A 13,117-nucleotide genomic window follows, 5' to 3' on the forward strand; every position below is an offset into this window, starting at 1 on the left:
TGGGGGGTTTATGGGAATAAATGCATTTCTGTATCACGAAGCCTTGTTTGGTTGACAATAATGGTTTCATAATGTAACACACCGGAGTTATCAGCAGTAAAACAAATAATAAAGAATTGCCCTGCGTTCAATGAACGTGACTCCTGCACAAATAGCAATAATGATGGATCTTTTCCACAGTATTCAATTGTTAGACATACATATACTGTATGTCATATATGCTGGGACAGGGAAACATAGCCTAATGACCTTGGAATTATGTCAAGGCTTTGAGATAAGGATGTTACACTTTAAAAATACACGCTTTGTCAAAAGTCAAACACAGGAAACCGGACTCTGGGTTGGTAGTGGGCTAGTGGTTAAAACACTCAGCCATGAACCATTAGACCACAAACCCCACTTACTACCATTGTGTCCCTTGAGCAAGACACTTAACCCTGAGTGTCTCCAGGGGGACTGTCCCTGTCACTACTGATGGGATAAGGGCCACAAATGCAAATGTGAACTCTGAACCCCCCTGCTGACAGGGCCTGATGAAATCTTGCAGCGTGCGCCAATATTTGCACAGCTATTGCAAGAGCAAGCCCTGCATTTAAAAATAAACCAAAGAAATAGGCTGGTGGCTGGATACAGAGGATGATGCCAAAAGCTCTCAGGGTTGAATTTCACATTCTATAACTAATATTCACTTTAAATGATGTTCTCTAACATTAACATGGGATGGTAGTGTAGAGATATGACTTTCAACAGTTTAAAAAAGTTCAATTGTGCCATCTAGTGCTCATACACAATAACAACAATATATTTCTGAATGTTCCCAGATTCCAACCCGAAATACTTTTATTTTAATGAACAACACAATGAACAAACATAAAAAAAATCAAAACATGTCAGTGCATTTTTTTTTGTGCATGATATTGTCAATCACTTCACATGTTAATAAAAAAAATAAGAGAATTCGAGCCATCATGAGTAATAGGGCATTTTAACCATATTTACAACATAAAGACTATTTGGCTTATTAACAGAAAACATACAACTGGCTTTGTCTTACTTTAGGGTAAAACACATAATTTAATACTTTTTGTCATTAACGTGTACAGAACTACATTTCCACGCATATTTTAAGTACACAAAACATGGTATGCAAAAAAAGAATACATAACATTACATTCGTTGAAGTAGTTCCTATTATGACATTAACCATAGAAACACCACCCACCAGGACAGAATATTTTGCATGAAGCGAGGTGTCTCTCGAGGTGCGTTTCAGATAGTATGTGCTTCTTCAGCCAATGCAGGACAACAGTGGCACGTGGATGAGAGAGCGTTGGTTGCATTTGTAATTTGCTCAGAGAGCGACCCTCTGTGCTGAGCAAAAGCTGGGGCCTTTCCGTTCTCATTGGAACGAGCTCAATTGCATTGCATTTTACAATCTTGAATGTTTCCATCCTGAAAATCTCACCTTATTCAATTGTGCTGTTTTATTTTTTAAAGCACCCTGCCTCAGATATTCAATGTCACTCTGTTTAATTTGGCCCTGAATTATAACAAATGGAATAGAATTGAACAGGAAGAGGTAGAGGACACAGAGAGAGAGCTTTAGTCAGGCCTTGCCCGGCAGATGAAGAGCGGCGAACTAACTCCTGACCCAGCACACCGGCACCCACTGCGGCTCCCTCTCTAGCACTTCCAGAACGTTCCTCAGCTCATTGCTGGCACTGGTCGGGTCCTCTTTCAGCAGGACACGGTCCACCCAGTGGCCATACTGCTGGTCCATCTGCTCGGCCGACTGCCGCATCTCCTGCAGGTCTTCGTCCTTAAGGGAGACGGACAGGTGCACTCTTCATTTAAAGCAGCTTTTGCCTTCATATTTTGCCTCATCATTGCCAGCACATTTCTACTATAAACAGTTGCCTTGTGACTTACGTGGATGTGACCATTGGTGCCCTCTCCTGGTGAGACGGCAGTGGTGCGGCGCCGCAGAGTTCCCACAATGCGTGGCTTCACAAAAACCACGTAGGGTTTAAACTCAGGGGTCCGAAGGATCTTCAATGCCTAGGCGATAAATGATGGAGAGATTAAGCATTAACGTCGTTGAGAGAATGAAAAAAAAAAAAAAAAGGTGACATTAGGTATACCTCGGGCTGCACATCCACCACACACAGCTTTTTTCTGGCCAGCACATTGCGAATGGATTCCAGACTGGTGCCATACTGGTTGTCTTTATATTCTCCATGCTCAATGAATCTAGGAAAACATCCCATCAATGTATTAATCACATCTGAAGCATTTGCAGGGATAATAAAAACAGTGATCTCGTAGAGCATGGTTTTATTGTTGGACAGCTATAAAATTAACATAACCAGTAAGGTGCTATGGCACAGTATGAAAATCGCAACAGGGCAGAGGTGTGAAAAGGGTCAGAAGGTCAAACCCACTTGTTGCTCTGAATGTCAGCTTCAAAAGCCTGTTTAGAGATGAAGTGGTATTCCACCCCCTCCTTCTCGTGGGTCTTTCTAGGTCTAGTTGTGTCTGTAAAACCAGAGCTCATAAAACCCATAAACAAGACAGACAGACAGACAGACAGACAGACAGACAGATAGATAGATGACTTACGTGGGACAGCTGCTCCATATCGGTGTGGGTTCTCAGCAATCACCTTCTGCTTCAGTTCATTGATTCGGGCTCCAAGAGAGCCTGTCCATTAGGAGAAGGGATAGGGATTTATATATTGTACATAAGTAAAGTTAAAACTCACTGACGCAATTAACAACAACAAAAACGATTGAGATTTAATCATTTTCATCATTCAAAAAGAGATGTATTAACGAATGTATTATACCTTGTAACATGGACTGAATGGATATGGACTGAATTCACATAGTAAACAGTGAAACTATGTACAGTTAATTGATGCATAGCAAGATATGTAGAAAATATTACTTGCATTTACAGTACATGCAAACTAAAGTATGTTATTGTTTCCTTAGGGATGCATTAATTTACAATAATATACTTTATGTCTTGGGTGTGTATAGTAATACTTAAACAATACATTAAAATTACAGACAAATTTAACAATGAATTAAAACCATGAACAATTGTAAAACCATTGAAAAAGGGACTGACAGCAAGTCCCAGCTAGACTTCAAACAAGACACTTGTTTGGCGGGTTATTATTACAGTTTACACGTCTCTCCTTTGTGAAGGTCTTTAATACTGAAATTTAAATCTTCAACAGTTCACACAGAAAGGCATTTGAGGCAACATTTGGTGGAAAATATTTTTAATTATGTCAGTTTACTAGCCTGTGGCTAAGCAATTAGTTATTGCTGCTAGCTGGCTAAGCTAATCTGGAAGTGATTAGTTGTCACATGTGTCACCGATTTTTTGATAACAGTTATCAGAAGCAGTTGGTACTGATTCTGATAACTGAATCTCTAATAGAATGTTTCAACAGTCTGTGGTTCTGGAACTCATGCTGAGCCCTCACCTATAAGCACCACGACTCTGGGACGGTCGTTCGGCTGCTGCTGGTAGAGCGTCACCTCCTCGTAGATCAGGAAATCCCCGGTGTCTGAGGGCGACCCCTGTCGATCTTTTCGGCTCAGACGGAAGCTTCTGCGCAAGCCGGCTAAACAGACACAGGCACAGCTGTGACAGATGCCAGGGGATACAGACAAGTACAGTACAGGCCTAAAGTTTCGACACATCTTCTCATTCAATGTGTTTTCTTTATTTTCGTGACCATTTACGATAGTAGATTCTCACTGAAGGCATCAGAACTATGAATGAACACACGTGGAGTTATGAACTTAACAAAAAGTGGAATGAATCGCGTTCATTCATAGTTTTGATGCCTTCAGTGAGAATCTACCAATGTAAATGGTCATGAAAATAAAGAAAACACATTGAATCAGAAGGTGTGTCCAAACTTTTGGCCTGTACTGTACGTCAAAGCACGAGGACTGGTGGGCAAATGAAGGTTAATATGACCAAATTTCTGTAGGCACCACACGGTCATTCAAAAAGGTTTCTCATGTTTCTCACTCAATATGAATTTTTGCAACATAAATATACAAGAAATCTAAACTTTTTAAAAGCACTTGAACTACTGCACCTAAAAGCAGCTTTCACACACAAAAGTAAGAAGAAAAGTCATGAACAAGGCTGGAGCGGTACCTGAGTAAAACTCCCAGGAAAAGGCCTGGCCACAGGAGGGCGCCACCGCCTTGCACACGGGAGAAGCTACAGCTGGTGTTAAACCATCACACATGGACTAAGGCGAGTGTTCAACCGTCAAAACCAGCACAGCTCGACAGCATTAAAGAGCGACGTGCTTGTGCAGATGCATACGGACAGCCTCCATCCCCATGGGACAGTTTACACTCGAAGCTGCGCTTTGCACATGTTCCACGTGTTCAACCCCCAGAAGCAGCCAGCTCTCAATGCGACAGCAAGCTCACATGACAAACCGTGCACAGGCAGTGAGCTTCCATTGCGTGCAACAAGGCAGAGGAGGAGCATCAAGGAGCGCAAAAGAGATCAAGTCTCAAGATCTCGCATGAGATCGTTCAGTGTCAAGAGGTGAGGTGTGTGCCACCCGTCAGCCATATGCCAAGCCCTGCAGGTGCACGAACAGGGCCAACACCAGCCAATGCAGCGTAAAAAGGAACCGTGGGTCAGTCGTGCTCTTACCTACAGACTGGCCACTACTGCTGCCTTCACTGCCACAATCTTCTGTAGGAGAGGAGGAGAAAGAGGAGGGAGAGGAGAGGGGTTGAAAGCGGTAATCAGGGTAACAGGGCAGCGTAAGCAGCCAGGTTGGACGGATAGGGGAGCGGCACAGGCTATAGGCAGCAGGGGTCAAATTCTTTGGATCTTTCAAAACGATTCGCCTTAGGACACAAATTTTGGTGCAACCTGATCACCGGTGTATTGTCATTGGTGCATTTTGAGTTGAATGCCAACAAACAGCAGATTTATTCCTATACCTGAAAAGAAAATTCTGTTATTACTACTGGCAGAGAGTAAACTTGTGGGTAAACAGTGAGTCTGAGCACCCACCTTTATCTGTAGCCTGGTCATCTGAGGCAAGCGGACAGGGGACACAAATGACAACTGACGTCAACCGACACCATGGCAGTTAACAGAACAGGTAAAGACAGATAGATAATCATCGTGGAGTGGGTAAATCTGCACCAAAAGCAATGCGGCACGACAGAAATGGTGGTACTTTGTAGGTGCAATGTGTAGGATGCTGCTGCTTTTTTTTCTCATAGTGTGACTGAAAATGGGTTTTCTTCCAGATGCCACCAAATGGATGTGTAACCAGTCTTTTAATAAGCACTGGAAAAAGGGGGTTGTCTTATCTTCAGGCCAATGCAGTACTTTAATGCACGTAATATATCAAAATGCTTGGAAGTAAGAGTTACTTGAAAAAGTGCAGAGATCAAATTTGACGCTTGCTTTATCACGTAAAGCCACGGTGTGAGTTGCAGTAGTCTGACATATAAAGAAGTAACCCTCCCCTTAAGATCCCTTGCTTTATTGAGCAGGAAGGGGCGCACAACTGCAGTGTCAAGTGTGACGTGTGGACTCACATGGGGTTTGGGGAGACACGGGACCTTGATACGTGCCCATTTTCACTCTGTGAGCCAGTCGTCTAACAAACCATACATATCTCACATAAGCAGACAGAAATGCATGCCTTTCCAATACTCATACTTTATTATGTCACAGATATATGTGCTGCTATGCCGAAGCCGTGGCAGAAAAGTTCTTACTTTTCCTGGAAGTGTCTGGATGGGATGAGGCCGGCTCGGAGGTTGCCGTCTCCCACTCGTTTTGCCTGCCACCACGTCGGGTCATCCTGGCTCACAACCTGCAGGATGTCCCCTCGCTTGAATGGAAGCCCCGCCTCCTGGCAGGGCGTGGCCTTGTCTTCAAATGGGGTGTAGTCAAACAGGGCCCTCAGGTAGACCTGAGAGAGCGAAAGGCTTTTCAGTGTTCGGTATTTTGCACGTCTGTAAATATGGACTGCACTGGGTATCAAGTTTCAAGACTCGGGTCACCTTGCTCTCGTTCAGTTTGTCCTCTTCCTTAATTGCTGGAATTATCTTCAGTGTGATGGAACCCTGGGACTTTGACTGCGGAAATGAAATCATTTTGAAGGAACAAAATGGACTCTTCCATCTGAAGAAGCGCTAAAATTAGACGCTGTACAGGACTGAGCAAAAATAACTTTTTGTCAAAGTCTGGAGTGAGAAGCTGGGAGTGGAAAAATAGAGCACCGCGCACCAAAATCTGACTGATCTCGTCTGGCCGCTTGTGAATGATGAGGCTGCCGTTGACTTCCCTTAGCTCATCTCCCACATGTACCAGACCTGAAACACATGAACAAATCCATGGATAAACCACATTTCCATGGCAACAGAGACAGCCAGCATTGGCATAATCTTTAACATGCAATCACTGGGCCCTGACATAATCTCCTGGATATTTTGCTTAATATCTTTTACTTTTGCTTCCACCATCATTAAAATCTGTCTGGTGGCAAATTACAGCATTTATAGGGAGGCGCAGATCTGGGCTTGTGGCCACACAAGCTGAGTGTGTACTGCACAGGCCTGAAGCTGAGGTCATAATCTTCTCTTGTCTCGCGGGTACACGCTGTCTCCAATTTAGTCACATCTCATTTGTGTCAGATTAGAAAACTGCAAACCAGACCAAGGCATGTTCGCTTGATGCTACAGGCAAGAATTCATGTGATGTTAAGTGTGTCTCACCACTCCGGTCTGCTGCCCCTCCTCTCATAATTCTGGCCACGACCACTGCCCCGGTCACCTCGTCTCGGCGGATAGTGGCGCCCTAAACACACAGACCAGCCCATCACACCTGAACATGCGGAGTCCCCGTGATCAGGGTACACACTGCACACATGGACGCCCACTGCAGAGATCATGAAATGTGTCCTCTCCTTTTAACCCATCACCCTTAGTGAGCAGTGGGCAGCCATGACAGGCGATATTTAAAAACAAAAAAGATTTCCACTCAAGGTTAGATTGAAATATGAAATATATTAATTAATCAGGATGTGTTTCTAGATGGAATGAAGCTACATATTTTTTTATTAATGTTTCTAAAATGTGCCATTCCAAAATGGACCATAGTTGAAGAATTACCATAAGACCATTGTGTTTCAGTGCAAGATGAAGAACAGTATGGTGCCCAAGATAGACTGATTTCGTAATTAGTGTAATTCTGTATGAAAATAATGAATAAAATGGTGTTACCAGAGGCTCCTTGTTTTTCACCAGACGGACAATCTTGACTGACTCCTCCTCAAGCTCATCGTCTAGATCTTCTGGCAGGGGAGGCAGGACGGGATCAAAGTTCTTCTGTGCCACAGTGTCATGCACAGCCAGGATGGCCTGAGACAGACAAGTGACGTTAACTCAAACCAAAGTTAAAGAACGGACTATTTATGGTTTTCCTTGTGGCTGTGGAGAGTTGAATGAACCCAAACTGAATAAAACAATCTCATAAAAAATAGAGAATTATCCCTTTTAAAAAAATGACACAGAGACACGCAAAAGGCTATATGCTCTCTGATGGCCTTTCTGTGCACCACGCCGAGTCAGATTACTCTCAGCTTCATCTAATCACCTCCATCAAACATGAATATCATGAATTTCCAGATAAGAGCTTAAACATCTTTGTTTCTAGCAGTGGGTCACATCCCCGAATTGAGAAAGCTGGACATTACGACAGAGTAGGCATTATTTTGCTTATGTGAGTTTATCGGTGTGTGCATACCTTAATATGGGGGGCTGTCAGCAAGAGGAAGAGCTCCTGCTCATCACCCTCTAGCGGTCCGCTTTGTAGTTCCTCTGCCACCTATCAATCACAGCATTCGGACCAACCAGCATGAGCAAAAAAGTAACGACCCACGCTTTGGCACCGGGCACATGACTGCGGCTCGACGGTGAAATTCTTAACATTCAGCGTTGCCATTCTACACTGGCCCTCGATCAGCTGGCAAACTAGCCTTTGTTTACTCCCAGTCCAACCCAAAAGCGACACACAGTTTATGCCGCGGCATACTGCACAAATAAGCTCATTATGGCCCCATACACACACGCCAGATGGCCAAGCTGAATGGATTCGTGGGAAACAGGCTAAAAATATTCAGACAATCATTTCTGAAAAAAACTTTGCATTAACAAAGACGTTCTTAATTCAGATGAATATTTCAGTGGCGTTTCAGAGTTGGGGTTCTTTTAAACATCTAGCATGCAACTCCGATGGACTCACAACTGGGCAGAGACGCAGAGCACAAAACATTTCTGAAGCACAACAAATGCATCTGGACCACCGAAACAATGTGAAAGGAAATTACATCCTCTGCCAAACAGGAGGCGCTGTGGAGAACGGGCGTTGGGCTCTGATGCTCATACAGCCGCAGTCTTTCGTGGATCTGGAGAAAGCAGAATATGCACATCACACACACCGAGCACAGTTCCTCCCCCAATGCCCAAATTGTTTCGCGCCGCGTACTTTCATAAGGTAGTCGAAACTCCTCTCGCTGAAAACCTCTTTGAGGAAAAGCAGGTCTTCTTTGTGGTCAGCATCTGGGTGTAGGTGGGATGTGAGCAGGGCAAGCACCTCGTGCAGTCCTACCACAGTCAGGAAAAAAAAATTGTCATTACCAGACGACTTCAAGATAAGATACATACAGTTTATTATAAGGTTCTATTTAGTTGAAGTTCCAGTTTTATATATACATGTTAGACAGTACATAGTGAAACGAAATAACATTTCTCCAGAACCTGGTGCTATCTGTAACATTTGAACAATTAAACAAAGTTACGTACTAACATTAAGTGCATAATGTTAGTACGTCATAATTTGAATGATGTATGGCAACTTGCTATTTTTTGAAATTATGCTAAAGCAATACTTTGCAATAATGTAATGTTACTAAACCACATTAAATTTACTATGTAATTTAAAGCCTATTTCTGCGTACACAAAGTTATTGCACTACTAGCCCACTAGCACCATCTGAACATATACGTCTATCATTAAGGTTAGAGCGTGCTTGCAAGAAAACGAGCAACGTGCCTCCAGATGTTTGCGAAAAAATTGCCAAATTAGGGCCCAATATGTCACATGCGTAAAAATAAGGCAAAACATGTCACTTCCAGACACATCCTACGCAATGGTTCCTTATGTAAAAAAAATACGAGAAAAGAGGAGGCGTAGAAGAAATCTTACCAGTGTTGGGGGAAACGACAGGCATGGCTTCCTTCTGGAGAGGACAGAAACGCAGAAACTGCTGCTGTTCACCTATTCCCTTTCTTGCTCAGCTCATTCCTGTACCTACAACGAGGGAGACGACACGCTTCACTTTTTTACTCGGTATAATATAATAATTTATGCCCTTGGGAAGCCACAAAAATGTTCGTTGACAATCAGAGAAGCCGAATGTTTTATTCATGAGCTGAATCCGTGGGACAGGGCTCCCAATCACGATTTATAAACAGACTTCCACCAGTATGAGAATCCATATTTAAAGGGACAGCTCACCTTTAACCATGCATCTGTCAAGCATCTGTCACTTACCTTATCCCCGCAACATCCCTAAACTGTGCCAATGACTAACGCCTTTTATATTGCTGTATTTATTTCGCAGTGCTTCTGTCAGGCGTTGGTTGTTTTTTCTTTGTGACCTCTCTTTATTCCCTATGGGAAGAGCAACCAGGGGAATGTGGTTGGGTCAAGATGAGTAAGTTTGGTGACGTATGTTTCCACAGCAAGTACAAAAATCTCGCTGATGACGCCAATGCTATGTGTGCGCATTGAACTTATTTACAAGACGGCAGGGTGGTAGTAGCCTAGTGGGTAACACACTCGCCTATGAACCAGAAGACCCGGGTTCGAATCCCCCTTACTACCATTGTGTCCCTGAGCAAGACACTTAACCCTAAGTTGCTCCAGGGAGACTGTCCCTGTAACTACTGGTTGTAAGTCGCTCTGGATAAGGGCGTCTGGTAAATGCTGTAAATGTAAATGTAAACAAGACTGCTGTTGCGTACGTACGTGCACGCTCTCGTACCAGTAGCCCTGAAAGGATTAGCCTGTCTACTCGTCCAGAGAGACTTGACTTTCTGTTTGCACAAATCCCTCTGAAATGAAGTCTAGGCTTAGAAATTAAATAAGGTCCTGGTAATCGGAAGAGACCGGTGTCAGCTCTTCGGCAGCAGCAGCAGACCCACGGAGTTTCACAGGTCACATTCAACCCTCCTCCGGCAGAGAGCTCGAAAGTGGCAGCCAGTGACAGATGAGAGTCCTTTGGCCGGCGCTAACAGCTGGCGTATTTGCATAAAACGTGTCTCTCAAATAGGATGCTTTAGCAGATTCCGAAGATCTGCTCCAGCTCAGGACACCTTCAGGGCCCGAGAATCCCATAATCAAAGCAGAGTCTTTTTCCCAAAACGGTATAATATTTGTGCTTCGGCTAATATTTGGTAATAAGACCAGACCAAGACCTTAATGTGCTGATCAGTGGGCGTTGAGTGGAATTTCAGACTCCTGGAGACTTGACAATTCAATATCTTGGCGCAGAATATTTCGCTGGAGGTCAAATAAGATTACAAAGCTTTTTAGCCTAAGATTGAGAGTATCATCTCTGCACTGAATTAAGGTGAAGGCATCGCTGCGGCAATGTAGGATGACCGTGCTGAAAATAGGTGGAGCAAAGAGACTGCTTTATAATATGACAACGGATACAGGCAAATATTTATTCTATTTGCCAGATGTTCATTTCCTCAGCCCCTGACCCCCCTGAACGATTTTCACACGTCTATGTGTTAAATGCCTCCATTTTGTGGTCCGCCTTTGTCCCTCAGACATACCTGTCTCTTTTCTTTTCATTTTTGTTCATACTCTTTGCTTTTGCCTTGAATGTAATCTGGAAGTATAATACAAAATATGAACTCAGTCCCTTGGGCTCCCTTTTCATATGAGTCTGACAGATGGACAGACCAGCATTAGAGACGCAGCCGACTGTACACTCTCCACTGAGACGCGGGAACTGGTCATGGAACAACAGGAAGGGGGACTGGGACTGGCTATGGTCCCAGGAAATCATCTCCATCCTGGGGCTGTGGTGCTGTGACAAATCAGAGGATGACTTGGCACCTTTATTAAATGCCTGGCTGTTCTGTCAAGGTGCTTTTTAAGAACGCGGACAGGGGACACCCCGAGGAGGGCTACCCCCGCTGTCACTGATGGATAAATCTCCACCCCAGTTTCATGGCTGTGAGTTCCACCTGCAGAATCGCAGCTGGTCACCACTCACAGACTCCTGTCTCACAATTTGGCAAAGATCACTTATCCAGATATGGTGGGGTCGGATCTGGCAGGAAATCGGATTCCTGTCCCTCACTAACCCTTCTCACACTTTCGTACCCACTGTTTGTCCGTGCACCATTTTTTTGTCAATTTCCAGAATATGTGCATACTGTTTTGGCAAAGTACAATTTGATGTCCAGCAGCTACACGTCTTCCCAATCTTTTTCTTCTGAATGTGACAAATCCATAACTTCCTGGAATAAGACACTATAATGAATGGGCCCAAACCACTTCCAAACCACATCATTGATATAGTTTTAACCGTTTTGTTATAAATTCACCCAGTTTGTATCTATTACATGAATTTATAGAGGGAGCTCACAGAATTTGACATCCACTGTATCTGTTGTACACGCCGTAAGGAACGTCTTCATCAAGGGAAGGACGTCTAATCGTTTTCATGCACCTCTCTCATGAAGACCCCCTGTCCTCCCAGAAACTTGCAACCGAACAATTAGCACGAGCAGACGCGAGCATGAAAACTGAAACAGACATAGATAATACTTTGGCATAGATAAAACATATTCCACAGGATTATGTTTAAATGTAATGCATATATGCAAAGAATATTGCCATATTTTTACACAGTATCATTTCGACCAGCAAAATAATCATAAACATTACATTCTTTTTTAAATGTACATATAGGAGACTATTTAAAATGAGGTGCCACAGATGGAATTGTACCAGAACAAGAGCATCATTGGACCATGTAGTAGAGGAATCTTTTTTTTCCCCTGCCGCTGGCATGCTCAGAGTGGATTATAGAGGCGAGCAGGCAAAAGGGAAAACGCAGAGCTTCTGCTTACCTTTATCTTTCTCTCGTGTGCGTGTCGGTATTTCCACCAGAGATGGAAGACCCCTCTGCGGAGCCTGTGTGTGTGTGTGTGTGTGAGTGGGTTTAGTGTGGGTCTGTCATGGTGGATTACTCTACTGCTTCCCTTCCCCCTCCCTCTCCCTTGCATTGCTCGCGTACAGACGCATCGCACGGGCGGCCCTCCCTTTTCCAGGTCCTGTCTCTCCCTCTTTCTCTCTCTCTCTCCTCCCTCTACAGGGGCGATGCTCAGGAACACATTGGGCAGAACTTGCACCGTTAGTGAACCGCTCCCCCCCCTCGCACCACTCTCACTATTGACAAACGCCCATCCAGTGGCCTGTCAATCATCCTCCATCCCACTAAACCCCCCCAACCGCTTAACCTCAATCAGCCAAAACTCTGTGACATAATGAGACATGCTGCATGTCCGGGATGAGCAGCGAAAAGAGCAGAAAGGATTTAAGTGTGCATGGTTCTCTTTGCCGCCCTCGTGTGGCGACTTTTGCGCCTCGAGTGGCGTTCTGGTTCCGCCTTTGTTATGCCTGTCAGTAAGACGCTTTGTGGGGTTCCGTGTCCATCAAGAAGGAACAAATATGCTGTATGGTGCCTGAAAAAAAATATGCTTGAATAGAATGTACATTGAGAAATATATCTAAATACATTGCTCCAAAAAATTAAGTGAACACAAAAAAAAGACATCCTAGATCTGAAAGAATAAAATATTCTTATGAAATTGAATGAAATTGAATTGAGTTGAATGTGCTGACAACAAAATTACACAAAAATGATCAAATACAGGCTGATGAGGTGACGGATGGTGTCCTGAGGGATTTCCTCCCAGACAATGGACTAAAGAATCCACCAACTCCTGGACAGTCT

The 13,117-nt window shown here is 43.9% G+C and overlaps 1 protein-coding gene across 5 annotated transcripts; it reads right to left on the reverse strand.

Annotated features, from left to right (window-relative positions):
* Nucleotides 1–804: 804 nt before the first annotated feature.
* mpp3b (MAGUK p55 scaffold protein 3b) lies at nucleotides 805–12,400 on the reverse strand. 5 transcript variants are annotated; one of them, XM_028970227.1, is made up of 20 exons: nucleotides 12,231–12,400; nucleotides 9,283–9,387; nucleotides 8,563–8,681; nucleotides 8,405–8,482; nucleotides 7,822–7,902; nucleotides 7,299–7,436; nucleotides 6,792–6,873; nucleotides 6,304–6,389; nucleotides 6,078–6,152; nucleotides 5,790–5,986; nucleotides 5,607–5,668; nucleotides 5,071–5,091; nucleotides 4,702–4,740; nucleotides 4,186–4,251; nucleotides 3,497–3,637; nucleotides 2,620–2,700; nucleotides 2,442–2,535; nucleotides 2,142–2,250; nucleotides 1,930–2,058; nucleotides 805–1,819 (listed from the first exon to the last, which is right to left on the reverse strand). In XM_028970227.1, the coding sequence occupies exons 2-20, from the start codon at nucleotides 9,305–9,307 to the stop codon at nucleotides 1,640–1,642; spliced, it is 1,803 nt and encodes a 600-aa protein (XP_028826060.1). In that variant the 5' UTR covers nucleotides 9,308–9,387; nucleotides 12,231–12,400; the 3' UTR covers nucleotides 805–1,639. The 5 variants fall into 5 exon arrangements, with proteins under 5 accessions (XP_028826060.1, XP_028826059.1, XP_028826062.1 ...); XM_028970226.1 differs by having other exon boundaries at nucleotides 4,702–4,743; XM_028970229.1 differs by lacking the exon at nucleotides 4,186–4,251 and having other exon boundaries at nucleotides 12,231–12,398.
* Nucleotides 12,401–13,117: the final 717 nt, after the last annotated feature.

This window comes from Denticeps clupeoides, chromosome 2 (assembly GCF_900700375.1).
Source record: "Denticeps clupeoides chromosome 2, fDenClu1.1, whole genome shotgun sequence".
Lineage (NCBI taxonomy): Eukaryota > Metazoa > Chordata > Actinopteri > Clupeiformes > Denticipitidae > Denticeps > Denticeps clupeoides.